The sequence below is a fragment of the Chaetomium globosum genome, genomic scaffold, assembly GCF_000143365.1.
Source record: "Chaetomium globosum CBS 148.51 scaffold_2 genomic scaffold, whole genome shotgun sequence".
Lineage (NCBI taxonomy): Eukaryota > Fungi > Ascomycota > Sordariomycetes > Sordariales > Chaetomiaceae > Chaetomium > Chaetomium globosum.
In genome coordinates this window covers 2,710,797-2,732,810 of record NT_165977.1, presented here as the reverse complement: position 1 = coordinate 2,732,810, position 22,014 = coordinate 2,710,797, and the positions used below count along the sequence as shown (strand labels likewise).

General features: G+C 56.6%; 7 protein-coding genes across 7 annotated transcripts; 6 read left to right on the top strand and 1 right to left on the bottom strand.

Moving 5' to 3' along the window:
• Positions 1–2,090: 2,090 nt before the first annotated feature.
• CHGG_02993 (uncharacterized protein) lies at positions 2,091–2,909 on the top strand (the record flags this gene model as incomplete). The annotated part of the gene is made up of 1 exon (XM_001229508.1): positions 2,091–2,909. The coding sequence occupies one exon, from the start codon at positions 2,091–2,093 to the stop codon at positions 2,907–2,909; it is 819 nt and encodes a 272-aa protein (XP_001229509.1).
• Positions 2,910–4,771: 1,862 nt separating this feature from the next.
• Positions 4,772–7,617, bottom strand: CHGG_02992 (uncharacterized protein; the record flags this gene model as incomplete). Its single annotated transcript, XM_001229507.1, has 6 exons — positions 4,772–5,397; positions 5,473–6,470; positions 6,521–6,834; positions 6,893–7,118; positions 7,183–7,532; positions 7,600–7,617. 6 exons carry the CDS (start codon positions 7,615–7,617, stop codon positions 4,772–4,774), a joined length of 2,532 nt encoding a protein of 843 aa, XP_001229508.1.
• A 999-nt stretch (positions 7,618–8,616) lies between these two features.
• Positions 8,617–10,105, top strand: CHGG_02991 (uncharacterized protein; the record flags this gene model as incomplete). Its single annotated transcript, XM_001229506.1, has 4 exons — positions 8,617–8,630; positions 9,089–9,639; positions 9,694–9,931; positions 9,985–10,105. The coding sequence occupies 4 exons, from the start codon at positions 8,617–8,619 to the stop codon at positions 10,103–10,105; spliced, it is 924 nt and encodes a 307-aa protein (XP_001229507.1).
• Positions 10,106–10,565: 460 nt separating this feature from the next.
• On the top strand, positions 10,566–10,947 carry CHGG_02990 (60S ribosomal protein L29; the record flags this gene model as incomplete). The annotated part of the gene is made up of 4 exons (XM_001229505.1): positions 10,566–10,572; positions 10,629–10,680; positions 10,744–10,846; positions 10,912–10,947. The coding sequence occupies 4 exons, from the start codon at positions 10,566–10,568 to the stop codon at positions 10,945–10,947; spliced, it is 198 nt and encodes a 65-aa protein (XP_001229506.1).
• Positions 10,948–13,362: 2,415 nt separating this feature from the next.
• CHGG_02989 (uncharacterized protein) lies at positions 13,363–15,297 on the top strand (the record flags this gene model as incomplete). The annotated part of the gene is made up of 3 exons (XM_001229504.1): positions 13,363–13,870; positions 13,925–15,208; positions 15,269–15,297. The coding sequence occupies 3 exons, from the start codon at positions 13,363–13,365 to the stop codon at positions 15,295–15,297; spliced, it is 1,821 nt and encodes a 606-aa protein (XP_001229505.1).
• A 1,074-nt stretch (positions 15,298–16,371) lies between these two features.
• Positions 16,372–19,583, top strand: CHGG_02988 (uncharacterized protein; the record flags this gene model as incomplete). The annotated part of the gene is made up of 2 exons (XM_001229503.1): positions 16,372–18,504; positions 18,597–19,583. 2 exons carry the CDS (start codon positions 16,372–16,374, stop codon positions 19,581–19,583), a joined length of 3,120 nt encoding a protein of 1,039 aa, XP_001229504.1.
• Positions 19,584–20,864: 1,281 nt separating this feature from the next.
• Positions 20,865–21,281, top strand: CHGG_02987 (uncharacterized protein; the record flags this gene model as incomplete). Its single annotated transcript, XM_001229502.1, has 1 exon — positions 20,865–21,281. One exon carries the CDS (start codon positions 20,865–20,867, stop codon positions 21,279–21,281), a length of 417 nt encoding a protein of 138 aa, XP_001229503.1.
• Between the last annotated feature and the right edge of the window lie 733 nt (positions 21,282–22,014).

The following is a 22,014-nucleotide window of genomic DNA, read 5'->3' as shown; positions in this document are numbered from 1 at the left end:
CCTGGGCTCTCCCTACTTCGCGAAGTTGGGCAGATCGAGATGCAGTTTCCTGTGACCCGATGGGTATCTAAAATTTGGGGCTGGCCTTCCACAGCTGTATGCGTTGCTCTCTCCCAACGCTCCGTTCCTGGGATCGTCCGGGCCGGCTTGGTGATTGCGGGGGTTCCAGCCCAGAGTTTCCTGCAACACCAGATAGACCTGAATGGATTCGCGACAGATTTCCCCATGTTGCAGGAGTGTGTTATCAACATCGGTGATACGAGGCGATAATTTACCGTCGCTGCATGCCGAGTCCCCTTCACCACTTATTGCTAATCATAGAATGCACAAAACAGAGGCCCGAGGCGACCCCTGGGCTGTGAATCCCAAAGACGAACCCCCATCTCAACCTCCCTCAAATGCGAGCGAGTTATGTAGGAGATGAGATGACGCCACATACCCAACCCAGCCACCAGCACGCTGGTACCAGGGGGCTCCGAGCCTGTCGGAGTCAGCAACAGCAAGAGACCAATAACGAGAATGCGGCGGAAATGGCCTCGAGAAACTTTGAGGCGGTGGTTCAAGCCCAACGGGACCGTTGCCTTGCTCATCGTTTGAAGATAATGGGTAGGTACGGGCCTGCTCGAAAGAGGGAAGAAAACCGGGAGAAAAAGGGTTTTTTTTTTTCCTCGGGCTGGGTTGCACACAAGTAGAAGGTGCTAACTCCTACCACACAGCAACGTGATGAAAACTCGGAAATTGAGGAATGGGGAAACGGAAATGGGGCGAGACGGGGAATTCATGCCGGCGGAGGGTGCTCCTTCTAATAAAACTGAAATCCCATCTGTTGGTTGTGTTCTGCACAGAAAGGGCGACCGAGGACTGGAATGCCGGGCAGCGGAGGGCGGGTCCACGGGTCTTTTGGAGCTCAGGCTCCCCAATGGCAACCCAACAGGGATCCCCGCAATTCCCAGTGCCTCAACATTGCATCCCGCCCACGGATGGATACCTCGTTCCGTTCCCCCTTCCTTCACTTCACACATATGGCCTTGGCCGTTGCATCCGACTTTACTGTGTGCGCAAAGGACCAGGACCAAAAGCGTTGCAGGTTACGCGTGCGAGAAAGGGGCCGCCCTCCATCACCAAGTACAACCGCCGAGTCCGAAAATCCGCGGTGTGCACTAACTTCCCGACCTAGGTACAGTCCAGCCCAGCCAGTGCATCCATCCATACCTGGCCTGCTGGGTTAGGTAGTTTGGCGCCCAAGCTGCTGTCATTGCGGCTCAACCATACTGAGCCTCATACCCCCCCCGGCTGCAGCAAAGCTCCCATGAGCCGCAGCTCTTGTCGACGATCGAAACAATTGCGTCGACACCCAACCCAACCAACCCTATCGAGTAACTCCCGTTCATCCATATTTTGGAGTTTGCGGTACCGGCCAGAGGGGAGCTCGAAATCCCAACGACCCTCGCTCCCTGGGGACATAACCATAACCTGGTTCATTAATTCGAGCAACTACCCTCTTTTAACCTGACCTCTCGTTTCGCCCTTTTTGGTGCCGAACAAACCCCAGCCGTTACGGCCTTGAGCCGCAATTCTGCGCCGGGGAGCCCAGCCACCCCCCTCACCCTCCCACCCCGACAAGTTTGCAATTTACAATCCCCCGCTCAATCAATCGGTCACGGGTTCGCTTCCGCTCTTCTTTCTTCTCAGCGCAACACACGTACTTTGAGCTGCCTCCCCCTGTGTTGCGCCGTGTCGATCCCCGTCTCTCGTCCTCGTCGGCTGCTTTGCGGCTCTTACATGACCACTCCCCGCCTTTTGCGCGCCGGGGGCCCAGCTGCACTTGGGAATTACCGCGCCCCAGACTGTCGCGGCCTGGTCTTTTGACACACCGGGGACGGCTCCCTCCGCCGGATTTTCCGGGAAAAGAAAGCCCGGAGGAGACGGATTTTGGCGGACACTCTCCTTCGGAGACGACCCGAGTTGAGTGTGGGATTGCGGGTCTTGTTGCTTCGGCTTCCCGTCCACGACTCGGCCTTCGATGGCGAGTTAATGCCCGATCGCTCTATCTATGAGTCAAACCACCAAGTGTGTTCCTCCAAGAGACAATGAGTACGGACGCCGCTTCCCATCTTGCACAAGTTCCGGTTAGCGACGTGTACGATCCTGATGACGTATTACCAAGGAACAGCCCATTGTTGGAGCCGCGACGCCCCAAGCTGAAACCATCACCGAGTCCGGCTCCCACCCTCTCCCCGTCACCTGTGAGTCCTCCTAGCGGGAAAAAGTCCAAACGTCGGAGAGGACCGAGGCCGAGCCAGGGCGATGTCATCCTGATCAGTCATCTTGACGAATACCGGCGCGGAACGGCAGCCTACGCAGCCGATCTCAATCTTGAGTGGACATCGGAAACCGAAGACCCAGAAGACGCGGAGGACCAAGAGGACCAAAAGGACCCGGAGAGCCTGGACGACTCGGTATTTCGCGCAGATTCTATGTCTGTCCGCGACGCCTCCCCTGAGGAGCAACAGGTTGACGGAGAGAAGGATCGTGAAGGACCGAGTAGGATAAACGGGGGAGAGACCGGCATCCAGGGGAAGGCTTCAAGCGCTTCTACCGAAGAGGATATGGGTGCATTGGATCTGAAGTCTTTGGCGGCCGGCGCCCTTGCTGCGTTCACGGTACCAGAACCCGATGCCGGGCCGACGCCACCGGTCACCGAGAACGATGTGGTGGGCGGAAAGGCGCACTCAGCACCCACCGCCCCCATGCCGATACACACAAAACAACCTGAATTTCGGGAAAAACGAGCGGCATCCCCCGCTCGCTATGCCCTCTCCTTACAGTCCCCACAGCATGTATTCGCCAAGGGAACCTGCCCACACGCCCTCATCGCTCAAGATGGATATGAGGTCACCGACTGCTAGCATACACTCGAACAGCCATAGCGAGGGCCTACCGCCGATCCAGAGCAATTCGCCGCGATACGAGAACAATGCACAGACGCTACCCTCCATCAGATCCCAGTTAGGGGACATCCCCCAGCTCGCGAGCAGCCATGGTGTACCAAACGGCATGAGGGGCTCACACCACGGATTTCCCGGATCGCCGCCGGGTACAGCGCGTCTCCCCTCCCTGCACTCGCATCTCGCGTCACCTCCCATACCGCCCGCCGAGCCCCATCGTGACCCGCTCTCTCCGACCCACCCGCTTGCTCCCCCGGCGATGAGCCCGAGATATTATCCCCAACCGAATGGTTTACACCGGCCCCACGATTTTCCCGGTCACTCCCCGGAAGCAGCCGGCCCGCACCAACCCGGTTCTCCGCCAGTGGCACCGGCGTTCGACCGGATGAGCTTGGACGTTATCCAGACGGTAGGAAATTACGTTTGTAAGGTTCCCGGTTGCAATGCACCGGCCTTCCAGACGCAATATCTACTGAACTCGCACGCAAATGTACACTCATCGGCACGGCCGCATTACTGCCCCGTACCGGGTTGTCCGCGTGCCGAAGGCGGCAAAGGGTTCAAACGCAAGAACGAGATGATTCGCCACGGCCTCGTTCACGAATCACCTGGCTATATCTGCCCATTCTGCCCGGATAGAGACCATAGGTATCCCAGACCAGACAATCTCCAAAGGGTCCGTTTTTTGCCTCCGCTCCTCCCATCTCTGATCGTGGACTAACAGCTACAAGGCATGTCCGGGTCCACCACGTTGACAAAGACAAAGACGATCCTCTCCTACGCGATGTCCTTGCGCAACGGCCCGACGGGCCAAGCCGCGGCCGCAGGCGAAGAGGAGTTGCAACATAGGACCATACTCTGGTTTTATTTGCTCCACCGTGTCTTCGCTTCCCTCCGTATACCTTTCGGTGTGGTCGCCATAATGGCCGCATCTGCCGACGTCTCTTCCTGCTAGATGGGCTGTATATACACCGAGGCGGCTCAGGCCGGGTGCGAGGCCGCTGCCACTGCTTCTGTTCGTTTCCCCTTGATGGAAGCTCTACGTTCTCTCTCCCGCCATTTACTTGTAGCGGTCTTATTTCTTTTTTTATTTTGGCATGACGGCGTTTATCGGCGAACTGGGAGGAAGACCAGGACTTTCCGGATTGAGTTGTGGCTTCCTCCGCTGAGGATATTTTGTGGACTACCCCTGATATTTATTGGACTGGGATGGATGATACCGGGATTGGGGCGTCTACGGCTGTTTTCTAATGGTCACGTCATATACCACGTTTTCTTTGCTTGACCGACACTGGCGGTAAAATGGGAGGGGTGAAAATGGGAAGGGATGGGAAGGCGAAGGAAGGCAAGGGGCAAGAGACATGGAGCAAAAGAGTGATGTTCAACAACATCACCCATCTGTCCTTCAAATGAGTCCCGTGGGCACACCGAACGAGATGCCTGGGAAGGCGGAGAGGCCGCTTGCGCGAGGGAACGACGGGCGCAACGCACAACGCTCGCTGATCATTTTGGCTATATAGTCCAAGAGTTTCGGCGGTATCAGGACCGATTCAATAGCGAGGATATCCATGTTGAGTGCTGCAGATTTTCCTTGCCTTCGCCCGTGGTCTAAACACAAGGACGCTCTCGCTGAGACCAATGTGTCAACACCTGCTACTTTCCGTTGGGCCTAATCAACAGGCTAGGCATGATCATCGGCCTAGACACCTTCAGCAACGCGGCATGTATCGTACCCAACGCCAACCAACCACCGTCAAATCCAATAACCTCTGTTTTCTACTTCTACCTCACTCAGATCACGAACCATAAACAAAACCACAAGTTCAATCCTCATCCGCATTCTCCCACCCGCCCACCTGCACCACCCCATCACTCAGCACCTCAACCTGCACCCCTCCACTCCCACCATCACCACCACCTCCCCCACCCCCAATCTGCTCCAAAACCACCCACAACCCGCCCCGCCGCGCCAACGCCTCCCCGTTCTCAACATCCACCTCCGCCGTGCGCAGCCCCATTGCCGCGTCCGCAAACTCCCCCTCTCGCGACACCGCCAACACCGCGCGGTGCGCACCCGTGCCCACCTCCAGCGACACCCGCACCGCACTGCCACCACCACCGCCACCACTACTCTCACCCCCACTACCACCACCACCCCTCCCCACCCCCGGCGCAGAACGCACATGCACCGCCAACCTCGTCAACCGCTCCGGCACAACCCCCGCCCTCAACCTGCCTATCCCCAACGCCACCACCGGCAGCGGCCTGCGCAACCTGCCCGCCCCATCCGCCGGCACCGGCGCCAACACCACCGGCACGGCGGCCTCCACCCGCAGCGTATACGGGGCCAGCTGGCCGGGCTCGAACGTCGACAGCACCACGGCGTACGTGCCCGGATCGAGGCGCGAGTGCTGCGGTCGGCCGCGCAGGCCTCGCCGCGTACTCGGCGCTGCAGCAGACTATGTCGCGTCACTGGGGTGTAGACGATGCGCGTAGTAGGGGTCGGGGTGAAGAGGAGAGCGACCGGAGGGGTAGGTCGCGATCGGAGGTGCTGAGGGTGAAGTGCAGGTGCGTGGGTTGCGGCAGGGTGAGGGTGTATTGTGGGTTGGTGTGGTAGGTGGGTCGACGGCGCTGCCGCCGGCGGTGCGGCGCGTCCAGGCGCTGGTGAGGGTGGTGCTGTGGGGGAGGCGGGGTGGGGAGGGGGTGATGGTCAGGGGGTGGTGGGAGAGGAAGGAGAGGGTGAAGGAGTAGGTGGGGAGGGGGAGCTCGGTTTGGGTGATGACGAGGGTTTGGGGGGTGTTGGGGGTCGGGGTGTAGCGGAGGAGGGTGTTGGGGCTGTCGACGTAGTGGTTTGGGTGGATGCGGCGGGCGGTGTCGGGCAAGGGGGAACGCGGGTGCTCCGGTGTGTGATGTGGCGTAGAGCGCGAGAGCCATGAAGCCCGAGCTGCTTGGAGACGGTTGCTAAGGAAGAGTCGCCGCGGTCCTTTTCTGCTTTGCGTGGGCGCAGGATCTCGAGCTCGCCGTCCTGCCAATGACGGCTGAGCAGCACCCAGATGGGACTGCCGGAGGGAGAGAGCACACTGTATTGCGGGTTGTGCGTGAAGACCAGCTCTTTCCGTCTTGTCGCACATTTTCCACTTGAAGTGGTGGTCCTGCCGGTAGGCAAAAAGCGCCGGGTTCCAGTTGACGTAGAGCGAGTCAAAGTGTTGGAGAACGTCCTCGATGGCCATCCAGAACTGGTTGGACGCTCCGTCAGATGATCCGACCGTGTGTGCTTTGAGGGTTGCCGTGCTCCCAAGGCCTGTCCAGACGAGGCTGTCGACCCAGGGGTTCTTGATGAGTAACAAGCGGGAGTCGTCCTCTTTTTTCAGGCCCATGACAGCGTAGTCGTGCTCTCTTACCAGGCCCAACGCTTCCTCTTCTTCTGGTAGGATGTTCCCCGTCCCAAGGGTAAGAATCGCATTTCCATCGTCGTAGGCCTTCTTGATCCTGGACCATGTTTCATCAAGTTCGATTTCGTCGCTGAGAAGGCCCAGTTAGTGGTTTACTTTACGCTATTACGCCCTGCTCACCTCTGAAGAAAGATCTGCTCCGGGATCCATCCTGTTAAAGCATGTAAATCCGTTCCCGAGTTACTACCGGGGAAGTCGTAACCGCCACGTATCTTCAGGTACGCCTTTTCGATGAGAGCTGGCCATAGCAGCCGAGGATTGCGCCGGTCGACGACATACAGTGTGCGGTCAGTCTTGGACGCGGGGAGACGATCATCGATGGCAACGTGGCGCCAGCTCCCGTTGAAATACATGCGGAACACGTACTTGCCGGTCTTGGAGATAGCCGGCCGTATCCTCTCGTGGTCGAATGGGTATATTAGCGAACCAAGTAGCTACCCCGGTACGTGTTAGTCATGGCTCGGGGGTTGGGTAACAAATATGGCTACTCACCGAGCCTTTTGTAGACCCAAGGTAGCGAGTAGCGGCGCATAGGCTAGCTACGACAGAACAGTCTGTCGCTAAATCCTGCGCCAGGTCCGTTTCCGCGTTTGCAGTCATGAGCTGCTCCAGGTCGCCTTCGGCACTTTCATCTTTAAACCCTGGGAGCTCAGCAGGACGCAACCAACCGGCAAAGATATCCAGCTGCTCGGGGGAAAGTGAGAAGGGCGAAGGGTCACTGGAGTGCGAGGAGGTGTTAGCACAGGGGAACAGAGCTTGCTCGCCTCGCACTCTTCACCTACGTGTAAGTAGGGCTATTGACATCCGAAAAGCTCTCCGGAGCTGGGACACGTTCCCAGGGTGGGAATACATTTCCATGTAGCCGTGATGCTTCAAGAATAGCCGTTTTCTCTGCCGTTGTTAGGATCCGAGTGGACTCAGGGACGGCAGGTCTCGAGGCGCTGCTGGCAGCTTTGGCGTTGGCCTTGAGGCGCTCTCCAAGAGCAATGAGGTCGGCGAACTTTCTCCTGAACCGCTTGCGATCTTCTGGGATTTTGGTCTGACCAGCAGCCTGCATATACAGGTCGGCAGCGGCGATGGCGTGCTCCAAGGCCTTTTCTCCGTGTGTCTCACCCAGACGGCGTTCGTGTTCCTGGTGTCGTTGTCAGATCCGACCAGGTCGGGAAAAAAGCCCTAAACCGGCTATTAGAACTTCTCACCAGGGCTTGGGCCTCCATTGCTTGTTGGGTCCAAATACGTCACATCCGCGACGAAAGTACGGGGGTTTCGGACCTAAGCCACTAAGAAAGAAATCACAGGTCCTTTTGTCGTGTTCCGTGTCGGATGGTAATTCAATGGTGATGCAATAAATGTAGAAAAGGGAACAATTTTGAAAACCCTTTCTGTTGCTCCTGAATATTCGTAGCTACCCTAACTAACATGCCAAAGGTAAACGGCATCTTGGTAATATTGGATGCCAACCTGCAAGCGGTTGCTGGCGGTGGGGTGTTGCGGGCAGGAGCTGAGATAAGAGAATCAAGCGTCAGGGGCTGCTTGGTTAACTGCCTCCGAAGTAGAGCCCTTTTTTCTCTTCAAGCGCCAGGCGGGAAGATCCAAGGTACCTTAGGTAGGCAGACTGAGAATTTACTCCCACCTGAGTCCCGACTGCCAAAAAGGAGAAAAGATGTTATTGCACTGCGAGAAAAAAAAAACACAAGGCACCAAAACTAAGTATTATGAACTGGCGAAAAGACCCCCAAAAGATATCAGGTTCGTAGGCGAGGTCCCGCTGTGGTCTCTCCAACAGTGAGGAGAACCTCGACGGCGGCTTGCTCATAGACCCCGCATCGGGGTTAGCGGCACAGTTCGCTCAGCCAAGTGGAAGCCAGAAAGAGAAGATAAGAGACGGTTCTACGGGGATGAAGTAATAAATAATTATCTAGTGATTATCTAGTCCAATAATGAATATGGGGGTTGAGTAAGCCAGATAAAGAAAAGAGAAAAACCTAGCAAAAAAAGAAGGGCTGTTGGTAGTGTAATGTAGGTATAGAAGTGAACTGCAAAGCACCTGACTTACTGGCATGTCCAGACCGGGATCAGTGATGCGGGGCAATGGAGGTCTCACTGCTTGTCCCGAATAGTGGAGGTCTTCACCTGCCGAGGTTGACGGCTACACAGTCCCGATAACTATCACAGGCCCACGGCTGCGAGTCAAATACAAGGGGCGGGATCCTCTGATGGCGCCGTCCCTGTTGCCATTGCCGTCATTGTCGTCTTATCCATGACCTTGCCGTGTATGTGTCTTGTGCAACCGTTTATTTTAGATTCGTTGCTTCTTAGCTTGTGACCCGCTGCCGTTTGCCGTGCGCAGCCGAGGTAATTGCCGTCATCGGGGGGTTGATTACCCGGCAAGTACCTTGATACGCCAAACTCCGATCACGAGCCTACACAGTACATTTTCCACACTCCAATCACCGCGGTAGCACTCGAGCCCACCCCGCCGCGCGAAAACCGCCGCCGAGTCTTGAACGAGGACCAGAGGAGATCGCAATGCCCGTCCAGTCGAAACCGGCCCCAATTGGGCCATGGGGTAAAGCGACGGCAGGTGCCGCGGGCGCAGTCTTTGCGAATGCGCTCGTCTACCCTCTCGATCTGTACGTCAACTACACTTTTTGGCGCATACAGTGACTAATCAGCATGGCGATCCAGCATCAAGACGAAGCTCCAGGTTCAAGTAAAGCCGACCGACGCCGAAAAGACCGACGAAAAATCCGACGAGGTGCACTACAAAGGGACCTGGGACGCCGTGTCCAAGATCGCGTCTGCCGAGGGCATCGCGGGCCTGTACGCCGGCATGGGTGGCTCCCTGCTCGGTGTGGCCTCGACAAACTTCGCCTACTTCTACTGGTACTCCATTGTCCGCACCGTCTACCTCAAGTACGCCAAGGCCGCCGGCCAGCCATCCACCGTCGTCGAGCTGTCCCTCGGTGCTGCTGCCGGCGCGCTTGCCCAACTCTTTACGATCCCTGTCGCCGTCATCACAACCCGGCAACAAACACAAAGCAAGGGGGAGAGGAAGGGCTTCATCGACACAGCGCGCGAGGTGGTCGAGGGTGAGGATGGCGTTTCCGGGTTGTGGAGGGGGCTGAAGGCGAGCTTGGTGCTGGTAATCAACCCGTCTATCACATATGGGGCCTATGAGAGGTTGAAGGACGTTCTGTTCCCGGGGAAGAAGAACCTGTCGCCAATGGAGGCTTTCGGTAAGCCCAAGACTCCATCGTGACCGATTGCTGGAAGGCTAACGTAGTCCCAAGCCCTCGGCGCGATGTCCAAGGCGCTCGCCACTATCGTCACCCAGCCCCTGATCGTGGCCAAGGTCGGCCTGCAGTCGAAGCCGCCCCCGGCGCGGCAGGGGAAGCCGTTCAAGAGCTTCATCGAGGTTATGCAGTTCATCATCGCGAACGAAGGCCCAAGGAGCTTGTTCAAGGGCATTGGGCCGCAGATCCTCAAGGGGCTGCTGGTGCAGGGTATCCGAATGATGACGAAAGAGCGGTACGTACTGCAAACTGCGCCTTTGCCGTCCATTACTAACGTTGTTGTTGCAGCGTCGAACTCTTATTCGTCTTGTTCGTCCGGTATCTCCAGGTCATGCGATCCCGGAGGCTCGGGAAGGCTGGCGATCTAGCGGCTGCGGCCAAGCTCGTAGCTCCTGTCACTGTGAAATAAACCGCCATCTGGATGTTTCGGCCGAGGGTGGGTGTCTTGGAAAAGTCGTGAAATACTGTTGTTGTATAACATACGGTCGGCTTGTCGGTGTTTGTTGGTGTTTATTGCCGGGGAATGGGGTGTTTGCCTCTGTATATGAATAGCGCATATAGATTCTTATTCTAAATATGATTATTAGCATTCGAACGACTGATTCTGCTCAGGTCCCTGCTGTGATTGCGATTGCAGCGCCAAAGTTTCGAGTTGAGATTCCTCTTTCGGCGTAATTAACGGCGTTATTTACGGCGTTTGATGTATTCATTACTCTTGCGCCACCATTCAGCCCCGCAACAGCCACAGCCACCAAATTAGGGCCCTAATTTCTTCCACTTTTGTGCGCAAGCGACATTCCGAGTTGTTGAACCTTGCACCCCAGCTTCTCAGACTCAGTCAACTCCAGTCAGAGCCAAAATCCTCTACAATGGCCAGTATGTCGCCCCTTTTAGTGCTGCCTTTGCCTTGAGCGGTACTGACGATTTTGCAGAGTCTAAGAACTCGTCCCAGCACAACCAGTCGCGCAAGGCGCACCGGAACGGGTACGCACCCTCGAGAACCGACTCAGCGCCGCATCGGGGAAGCTAACCGCGAGACCACAACAGCATCAAGAAGCCTAAGACCCAGAGGTACCCCTCGCTGAAGGGCACCGACCCCAAGTTCCGCAGGAACCACAGGCATGCGCTCCACGGCACCGCGAAGGCTCTGGTACGCAAACCCGACACGACCGCTTGATGGGGGACCAAGACCGGTATCGCTAACACATCCTACAGAAGGAGTTCAAGGAGGGCAAGAGGGAGACTGCCTAAATCGATTTTCCTTTTTTGCTAGCGGCGCGCAACGGTTGGGGGAGGGGACACATCTTCGGACATGACTCTTACGAAGGAGGGATTCTAAGGCGGTGACGATTTTTTTTTACACCACCGCTCACTGGGCCGGCTTTTCGAGGTGTTATCTAGGGCGTCATTTCGATCAAACCCAAACGGAATGCATTGGCCTCCGCGCAGAGGCGGACCTGCCGGGGTGTGCTATCCTCTCCTCGATCGCGGGCACGGCTTGATTGGGACGAGAACAAACCAAGCCAGGCTGACAAGGTGTGTGATATTGGGTGTGTGATGCGCGCTGACCACGGTGACCCCGATCTTTCCCCCTCCTTTTGACCAACCTTGATTCTTGTTTGTTGCGGGTATCTCTGGGGGCGTCATGACGACGAACGGCATTAGTGTGTACAGCTCTGGGCCATTTCTCCATGCTCAATCTGCTGAAGGATTATATCGTGCCAAGACGGACCAGCCTTGCTATTACCAAACACCTATGATCTTCCTCCGAAAGACTTGGGGTGCATGAAAGCAAGGCTACATTCTACGAAGACCACGCAATCCAATGCCTGCTCCCGTACCTCCCTGATGAAGGAACCGAAAGCTTGTTCCTGAGTAACAAATATAGATTTGCAACAAGTCCCAGTCCTGGCCCTCGCAACTAATGATGCCCGCCTGCTGTATGACTGATGATGCATGCCAGCCACTCTTCCTCTTGGGCTTCAGCCCTGCGACTTGAAGTCCATGCCTCTCAGCCGCAGCACTTTGAGTAAGCCCATACGAGTTTTGTTTCGTTGCCTATTGGAGGTTGTGCCCTCGTGACAAACTCACTCAGACCTTATTGTCGGGTCGTTTCATGTGCCACCCATCCGATGTCTACTGTTGCGAGCAGCGGCGGCACGTAGTGGGGAGGCTCGGTTGCTGACAACCCCTATTTTCAAGAGGATAGGTAACCCGGAATACACTCCGTAGCCAACTAACTGCCTGCCGGAGGAAGGTTCAGCTAGGATATTGAGGCTCGGGCTCTATGCACGCTATGCGAGGAGCCTAGGTTAAGGCGGCCTCGAGAGCTAGGCACTTCATGCAAAAAGAAGAGCATAACGGGCAAAAGTCTGGTGCCCCTTCTTTGTCTTGCTCCGAGATTATGGGGTGGAAGTGTCTCCCGAAATTCCCACCGGGGTCTTAGGTATCATTCTCGATTCACAGTGACCTCCATATTTTTGTTCTTGCCGAGTTGTTCATATCGGGGTTTGTGGCTCTGTGTCTGAGGCGAAACATCCCCTGTGGAGCTGGCTCCTGCGCTTGTGATGGTGCTAACCTTAGCGGGTGACCCAGCCGCCCAGCGCCCGGCTGTGCCCAAGCCTGGGGCTCACCGGGATCCACTGTTCCTGGACTTCCGTGCGTCTTCCGTTTCTTCCGTTCGTTGGCTTCCTGGCCCCTGTCAGGTTCTGGTTCCTCGACTCCATCTCAACGAGCTCCTCCATCCCGTCCTCTTCTCCTTTTTGTTCGTCCCGTCACCGCGAACCTGTCAACTTCTGCTGGTTCAGGCCGGAGCTAGCTAATCCTCCTCCTCCTCCTACCTCTTCCTTTCGGCGCGGATTTCTGAATACTCTGGAGCTTTCTTAATGGGTGAGTTTTATCTTTTGCGATTTCCCCGCCTAGCCGCCTGATGTGCGTCGTCTCGTCTTGGGGTTTTGTGAAGCTGCGGGCTGGACTCGGTTCGGGAACAAGACCCCGCGGCACACTTGAGTTTCTTTGTCTACTTTTGTTCTCGATTTTTCGTCTGAAATCGATGCCTGCATGAGTGGCGGCATCTGGCATATCTTTTGGCAACTTGCTTGTTACTCAAGATCCTTTCTTTGCTCGGTCCTCTGAGTTCTCCCTCAACATGCGCCCCGAATGCAACTTGGTTTCCTGGCGCCTGATTTATTAACTCGACCCTTGGGTCTCTTTTTTACAGAACCTCGTGCCTTTTCGTGACCTTCTTCATCGCGAAATTTCGATCCTCCTTTGAGGCCAGCGGGTTACTGCAGGAGTGTTCGAAAGTCTTTGTGCCTTTTCCTCTCCGCAGCGACTTCGAAAGTCTCTTCGGTGAATCTAATACTATCGGTTCATTTTTGCCCAAGCACAGCAAGCGACCTTCTGCCTTGGTACGTATCTGACGCGCATACCCCCACTCTTCTATGGCATGAAGATCGGTCCTGGAAAATGACGAAACCTCCCAAAGCCAGCGCAAGCTAACATTGAATAGCCGCGAACCTTGTTTCACCTTTTCCTGGCACCTGGCACTGGCTGATCTTCAGAAACGACGCTTTGATTCATTCCCACCCTCGTTTATAGAGTCCTTGCACCCAACCATTCGATTCCTCCCACACGAATCTCGGTCGCACGACGGTTATGCTCAACATGTCCAACATCATGAGCAACCGTAACAGCACTCCCGAGGCTGCCAGTGTTTCATCGCTGCGGCCACCTTCCTCCCGTGCAATCGGTGCAAACAATCACGCCCTCCGTGCGTCTGCGGATATGGCCGCCTTGACCGGACAGGCCGCCGCTGGTCGGATCCGACCATCTTCCGACTTCTACGGCCAGCCACAGGCAGGCCAGGGTCAGGGCACTTCCGAATTGGACCCCCAGGACAAACTTGCTCAACAGTGGATTGCCGATATCGACCAGTATGAGACTACTCTTGAGGAGATGGCAGCTGCTACCCTCGACCAGGATTTCAAGGACGAGCTGAGTGCTATTGAACAGTGGTTCCGGGTCCTGAGCGAGGCTGAACGCACCGCTGCCTTGTATGCGCTGCTGCAACAAACCACCCAGGTCCAGATCCGTTTCTTTATTCAGGTCTTGCAGCAGATGGGCAAGAACCACCCAATGTCGGGTGTGCTTTCGCCGGCCAATTTTGATAAGGGTTTGTGTCCTAAAACTCATTAAATGTGCCATTTCTAACGAGGCTGTGATGCAGATCCCATGTCTAACCGTCTGAGCGATGCTATGAGCAAGCTGACGGTCGACTCGGCTCGGAACTCCCTGGCCCGCCCGAGTGCCGGTGCAAACGTGAAGCGCCAGTCGGGCCTTGATCCCTCGACCATTAATGCCATGTTCCCCGATGCCGCCGCGGCCATTGCGACCGAAAAAGCCAAGTTCACCCAGCAGACGGGCAATCCCCCCACCTCGACTAGAAATAGCCTGGTGGATAACCGGAACTCTCTGGTGGCGCCGACCATCTCTGCTCCTAAGGATGATCCCAATGCGCAGAACCCAGCATCCCCTTGGGGTCCCAACGACCCGAACCGCCCCAAGTCCTCTTCCGGCCAACCCCCGATGGGCCAGTTCGTGCAGCCTCCACCGTCAGCTGGTGGCTTGCGATCTCCTCGCCCGCAGATCTCGGGCAACACCAACATCCAGTCGACCACACTGACTACTGGAGAGCCGCAGCTTGCCGACCTGCCTCTTCTGTCTCCGTACGGCGCCAGTGGCAACTGGGCTTCGATGGTCAACACGCCCATGGTGGCGAGCTTCAACCAGCCGCAGGGGAACAATGCCGATATGGTTGCCAACGCTACGGCAATGAAGCTGGCGGCCCTCTCGACGGTTAACAACCGCTTTGCGCTGGATGATGTGCGCAAGTATCGGCGCACCCGCTCCAACGAGCCGGGTCAACCGCAGAACCCGCTGTCGCCGGGTGCTCCTTCTATCCCTGGGGCGATTATGGTCAGCGAGCATGGGGTGCCGCTGAGCCGGGAGCAGGTGATGGCCCTGCAGCAGCCGCAGAACCTGAGCTTTGCGGCTCATCGGTCGCGGCCTAATTCACCGGGCATTGCTATGCAAAACTACGGACCCGCCCTGTCCTTCACTTCGCCGCAGAATAATGGTTTCCTTAGTGCCTATGATGGAGGACCTTCGATTATGAACAATGGACTGGCTCCAATGAACTTGGGTCCGTTCCAGATGGGCTTGGGCGGCCACCATGAAGGGTACCACTCAGATCATTCGGACATGGTGCGTGGCCGTTCTCCACGTGGTCGGAGAGGCACGTCGAAGCCCCCTGAGGATCCCACCGACCCGACGCTGCTGCAGGACATCCCGAGCTGGCTGCGGAGCCTGCGTTTGCACAAATACACGGACAACCTCAAGGACATGCAGTGGACTGATCTCATTGAGCTGGATGACAAACAGCTGGAGGACCGCGGCGTCAACGCGCTGGGTGCTAGACGCAAGATGCTCAAGGTTTTTGAGCAGGTCAAGGGTATGTTTTCCGAGATGCAGATTGAGAATGAGAATGGGAAGATGCTAACTCACTTGACAGAGGCCAGGAACGATGGCAAGCTGGGCTAGGTGCCTTCTTCCCGTTTCCCGGTAACGAGAATATGGTAGAATGTTCCGGGACATTAAAGGGTTATATGGAACCAGGCGGACCGGGTGCTATCACATTCCTACGGAGCATCGGTTGCTGAATATCCTTGCTGCGAGCCTACAGGGTTATGCTCGGAGTTGGGGATGATTGGGTGAATGAGGTGGTTCATGAACTCTTTAGCAAGCTATATGAGCGTTTTCTCTAAGGCTTATGGCAATTTGAGTGGGACGGTTCGCAGGTTGTACATGTACAGGGGGTGGATTTGGGCGACCACGGTTTTGGGAGAGCGAAATAGTAACGCTATAATGGCGTTCCTCCTGCCAAGGGGTGATAATTTACGATGATTTTTTCTGCTTTGATAACAATCTCAGTCTCACTATTATGTGAATGTGAAGCTTTGGTTGTGCTGAGACCGGCTCTGAATTCTACTCCTGACTCCACACTGTCAGCAATTTTGCAACTTGTGATGCGCCGATAAAGGTGATTGCTGAAGTCGGTAGATTAACGACTGTAATCAAGTATTTCTGGATTCTAACCTTGCTTCTTTCCATTATTCCTAAATGTTTTCATTCTTCGTTGTAACCTGTACGCAGATAGCATCTCAGTGTGAGTTAATCCTCGCACTGCCCTTGTGCTGTTGTCTTCAACATGGAACTCCACAAGTGAACGAATGCACAGGCATTTCTCAAACATCCACTTCTTGAACATTTCAACTAGGTACTTGCTAAAAACCACCATTCAGATTTTCTCCTTACATTGCTTCTTTCCAACTCAGGGCAGGCGAGAGATAACAGTAATACACACTCTGTTCAACAAAATCGAATTATTGAGAGCGGAAAGCGACACCTGGGATTCGAGCACAACTTTTGCAAAAAGCGATATCATTGTCTAAGACTGGGGATCTCATGAGGATCAGGGGTTGACTGGGTTGAGATGGTGTGAAGTCAACATTGGAGACCCCGACTTACTCAGGCTTTGTTGGAGCAGGCGCTTTTTTGAGACCTGGAACGATTTGAGGCTCAGCAGGGATTCAAGAAGACCACAAGATGGACAACATGGATATCGACGAGGCGGCCGCGGCCGCGCCTCCATCACAAACAGCAGCATCCAGATTTTCTCTCAACATGATAGACCCAAGTCTATACCCTGGAGGGCCGCCAGAGCTCGAGATGATGATGGACGACGACGAGGACGAGGTGGCGAGCAACATCTCCGCTGACTCGGACGCCCTCGAACTCCGCGCCGAGGTCGAGCGGTTCGACCTCCAACAAGAAGCTTTCGTCGCCCGCCAGCGAGCCGAGGCGTCGGGGATACCGTACCAACCACCACCACCTCAAAAGGCCGGCGGCAAGGGCGGCCGGAAATCCAAATCGCGCAAGTCCACCGGCCCTAGGAAGGCAGCCAAGCTCCCACCAGACATCCAGTTCCGCATGTCCCTCGCCAACGAAGCCTTCCAGCAGAAAGACTACGACAAAACCATCGCCCACCTCTCCGAGATCATCCGCATTAACAGCGAGGTGTTCAACGCCTGGATGCTGCTCTCCACCGTGCACGAGACACTCGGCAACCGCGAGCAGGCCATCTGGTGCCGCATCTCCGCCGCCCACCTCACCCCACGCGACGTACCGCAATGGATCGCCACGGCCGAGTACGCGCTCGAATGCCTCGAGGACGTTGATGACGACGCCGCCACCACCGCCGACGGCAGCACCAGCGGCAGTGGCAACACCCCCGCCAAAGACGAAGTCCTGCAGCGGGCCTACGCCTGCTACACGCAGGCGCTCGAGACGGACCGCGCCAACATCACGGCGCGCACCGGCCGCGCCGACGTCATCATGATGCAGGGCAACGCCAGCAAGGCCCTGGCCGAGTACCAGAAGGCGCTGAGCTACCGGCCGTGGAACATCCGCACCGTGCGCAACATTGCCGATGTCGCGCTGGATGTGAAGGACCGGCGGAAGGGCGCCGATATTGCGAGGGCCGCGTATAGGCGCTTGGTGGATCATTTGCGTGCTGGGGGCTCGTTCGAGGCGGAGGAGGGGTGGTTTGAGTGGTCGGATTTGAGGATTTATTTGGAGTTTTTTACGATTTTGGAGCAGTGGCGCGAGGGCGCGCAGGAGTTGAAGGAGATTTCGCGGTGGTTGTTGGGGAGGAGGGACGAGGTGTATTGGGACCAGTGGGTGGATGATGACAGGGAGTGGGATATCACTGACGACAGGCGGATTGCGGTGCCTGAGTTTGAACCAGCGAGGTTTCCGCAGGAGAGTTATGGCCAGGGGCTGCCCGTCGACTTGCGCGCGAAGTTGTATGTGTACCGCGGCAAGCTGGGATTCGAATACGAGGCGAACCTGCACCTGCAGCTGCTTGATCCGGCGAAGGAGGAGGATTTTATGGATTTCCCCGACTGTCTGAAGGATATTGCGGTTGCGCTGCTCGACCGTGGGAGGGCAGACGATGCGATCCTCTACCTCGATCTTTACAGAAATATCGCCATGACGACGGGGGAGATTACGCTAGATGCCGACTTTTCTGTCTGCCAGGGCCGGTATCACATGGCGCGAGGGGAGAAATCGGCGGCGGAAGAGTGCTTCATCGCGGCGATCGAGGACGACGAAGATCACATCGAGGCCCGCGTACAGCTGGCTAACATGTACGAGGGCGAGGAGATGCAGGAAGGCCGGGAGGAGGCTTTCCTTCTTGTGCGCGAAGCTATGAATCTGGAAGCGAGAAGGGGTGATGGCTCCGGCCGGCGCCGTGCCCCGTACGGGCCGCGGAAGCCGAGAGAGGGCAAACCTCGACCGCGCAAGCCCAGGGACCCGAACAAGAAGTCCAATTATGTGCCGAGGCGCCTGATCAACGCCGAGAAGAGGAGGCAGCAGGAGCTCGAGATGACAGCCGAGGCGGCCAAGAACTTCCAGCGGCTGCGCGAGGTTCAAGATAACGCTCTGGCCGGGGACGAGCAAGCGAAGGGAGTCTGGATGAAGGCCGCCAAGCATCTCATCGACGATTTCCGGTCGTATAAGCAGTTCTACCCGTGGGAGAAGTACATCAAGTTCCTTGGGTATGCTGCCAATGTGCAAGGGCAGGCCGCGGTGCCGGCAAGGAATATGAAGCTGGCTGCCATGGAAGAGCGGCTGCGGCAGAACCTCGCGCCTGCCGAAGGCCAGGAGCAGGTCATCAGGATCCCGGTGAAGTTCCCTTCGGACCATCGGGGCATCTCCTTCGACATCTGACTCGACATCTTTCTCAACTACGCCCTTCACCCTCCGTCCCGCGCCAGGACCAGCACCGCGAAGGCATATGTGGTCTGCCACGCCGGCGCGGAACTCCATCGTCTGGACAACGACCCGAGTCGACCTTTCTGATTCATGTCGCCTGGGCCCTCGTGCGCCGTTTACGCAGACGACGAAGAAACGTGCGTCGCCATCGCCCGCTACTTCATGCGCGACTACATGCCCCGGCACAGATTCCTACCGCATGTTCTCGGCCATGTGCCCGCGTCTGCCAGACACCCGTATCCTGGTACACCTCGGGCCCCGCCCAGAAATTCATCCTCCGCCAGATCAAAACCATGGACAACATCGTCATGCGGCGAGAAAACACCACCACCCACCCAAACAACCCCACCTTCCTCCTCAGCAACACCCACCCTCTCAACCCCTCCACCACCACCACCACCGCCGCCCCCGACTCCGACATCGCGCTGGATGTCGCCCTGCTCACCATCTACGGACACATCCTCTTCACGACGACATCCTACACGTACGCGCTCTCCTACTTTGCGCGCGCCGCCTCGCTCGACCCGTCCAACCCGCTCATCAACCTCAGCACGGGGCTCGCCTACGTGCACTACGCGCTCAAGCGCCAGGCCACCAACCGCCAGTACCTGCTGACGCAGGGGTTTGCGTTTCTGTTTAGGTACTATGATGATCGGTTGCGGTTGCATCCGCGTACGGAGAAGGGTGGGGTGGATAAAGGGCGGGTGGATGGAAGGGGGGTGGTGGGGGTTAGGCAGGAGGCGCATTTTAATATTGCGAGGGCGTATTCGTTGGTGGGGTTGGCGGGGTTGGCGGTTGAGTATTATAAGAAGGTTTTGGCGGAGGGGGGGACGGGGGATGGTGATGGAGAGGGGGGGGAGGGCGTTGGGGGGATGGGGAGTGAGGATTTGAGAGTGGAGGCCGCGTATAATATCAGGACGCTGTGCTATCTGCTGGGGGATGTGGAGGGTGCGAGGGGGGTTGCGGGGGAGTTCTTGGTGTTGGAGTGAGCGTTGTATTCGGTGGGTGGATGTAATGGAAAATGGGAGCTGGGGAAAAAGGGGATACCCAGGGGGCAGGCTGGGCGGGCGTTTGATGGCACGGTAATTCATGTTTTCTGGAGGTGACGGAGGCGTTTCTCTTGAGAAGTGGTGGTGAACAGGGGCACGGAGAGATCCGAGCAAGAGCTAAAGAGAGCAGCCACGGCAAGGGTTGGTGGTTGGGGCGACAAATTGGGATACCAGGGACATGGCTTCTTGCAGGCTCTTAGCTACATAAATTAGCTCACATATTCAAGTTGAGATATCACATGTGCGTTGCCGGGGTCTCGGATGCCGGTGTGGTAATCTCCGACAACCGCAGGTTGACAAACGCGTATCGACCATGGAGGGCGCTCCATAACATTTTGAATGGGGAGACACATCACATTCTGGGGTTTATCACTCAGGCACCTCTTGAACGTGACAAGAGATTGCCCTTCTCCTGTTTGTGACGGACTCGGGTAGCGACATGCTTTCCCGGGGCTGAGTTTGCGTCATCAAGCCGCTACAGGACAGACAGCCGGCACCCACGGCGCAGAAATGTGAAGACCAGGAAGAAGATTCTTGGATTGGATGTTGCGTCCCCGATCCTGCGGCTACGGCTCAAGGTCCCGGTCTGTTCGCCAAGTATCCGCTACTCCAAGCATATCATTTTGAACCAAGGCCGCGAGCTCACTCAGTTTGTGAGATAAACCCACCCCGCGATCACCCCGGTTGTCGCCGGTTTGCTCAATCAGCATCACATTACTTGTAGCCAGAGGAAGCGGGAACGGGCGCTCGCAACTAGGAAACCTGCTCAGGGATCTCGGGCTAGGGCGCTAGGTCCGGGGATCCATCCATCCAACAACTTCCATCATTGTAAACCACAGCATCTTCAGCGGCACTCGTCGACGGGGCAATTAACTCGAGCTTGGGACTCGCGCCGCTGCGATTATCGCCGTTTCCCATCCGTGAGGTTTGGGAACTTTACAGTGGGGAAAGCGTGGATTGTGCCAGGCAAAGATGGTTGGTTGGTGTCTGGGTTGTATTCGTATGGAATGGCCATATCGTCTAGGTAATGGAGACTTTGTTTGGAAGGCCTCGAATTAGTGGTCGTGACGGCAGGCCCATCGATATTTGACCAGAGACCTCAGTGCTGGGAAGGTGATGTTCTCGCTTTGCAAAGGGGTACGGCGCCTCGATGTAGCCGTGGTTCTGGGTGACAACATGGTATAAGAGCGAGCAGCCGAGCCTGCCTGTCTGTTGCCGATCATGACCAGCCCGGGCTTCATCTCGTTGCTGGCCGGAATGGTGATTGAGTACGAAGGGGATGCTAAGGCTCTGGGGACGGTATTTTCGTGGCGTGTGGGGAATGAAAAGGGGCTGGGGGAGAATACAAGGGTAGTTGCTGCTGCGGCGGTGTTGAAAGTTGAGGAGGATTTCGATGCTCCGTTGGCTTGTTTGACTGACCAGTACGAAGTAGTCGGTAGTACATTCTCTTCTTTGCACTTAAGAGAGCGGTCGGGGAGTGAGGAAGGTGTCGAGAGGTTTCAGCCAAAGTTTATTGATGCTCACAGTCCCTTCGGAGCTGTTCCCAACTCTGTTCGTCATTGCTCTGGCTACTTCCTCGCCTGGGAGGAATCACAACGGAGTGCAATGGACGACGTCTCCCGGCCCCGTACTGTTTAGGGGCACACTCGAAGAGGTTTTACCTAATCTCATGTTCGGGGAGATTCGAGGAGATTCAAGGGGCTTGCTTGTAGGGCATCAAACGAAGTGGTTGTTTGGCTCATTCCGAAAGTGAATAACAACAAGTTGGCATCGGAGCAGTATTGAGACAGAATTACCGTGAAGCAAGCCACGCGGGTACTTTGTTGGTTTCTGGCAAACCGGAATTCCTCAACCTCCAACTCCTTGACGCCCAACGGCAATGGTTGGTCGCGAAGCGGCGGTGCTTGGGTCGGCTACGGCCCATGAGCTGGGGCCACGTCATTGATTGAGGGCACAACATCGAAAGCACGGCATGGGGGGCACGCGGGGTGATGGCATGGAGCCAGAGTCAGGGACGGATATTGATCCTGTTAGCGGCACGGGGATACATGTGAGATCCCGATAGGGCTTCAGCTCCAAGACGCGGGTTGTTCACAACTGCGAGGATCGTCATCGGGGATGACTGCTACCCAGGTGGGACGGAGAGGCTGGTCAACACGGGCGGCGTTGCCGTCGCACGAGTGTCCCCGGTCGCGAGAAGGCCTGGCTGGGTGAGTGGTTGAGGTGCCATCAGCTGGGGGCGCCGCCAGAGTTTTGAAAACACAGCCGACGGTGGCCCCTTTTCGCCTTCCCCTGTGAAGTGGAACGCGCGTGCTTAGTGTCGTTCTCTCGGACACTCCCGAAATCCTAACATGGAAGAGAGACAAGACGG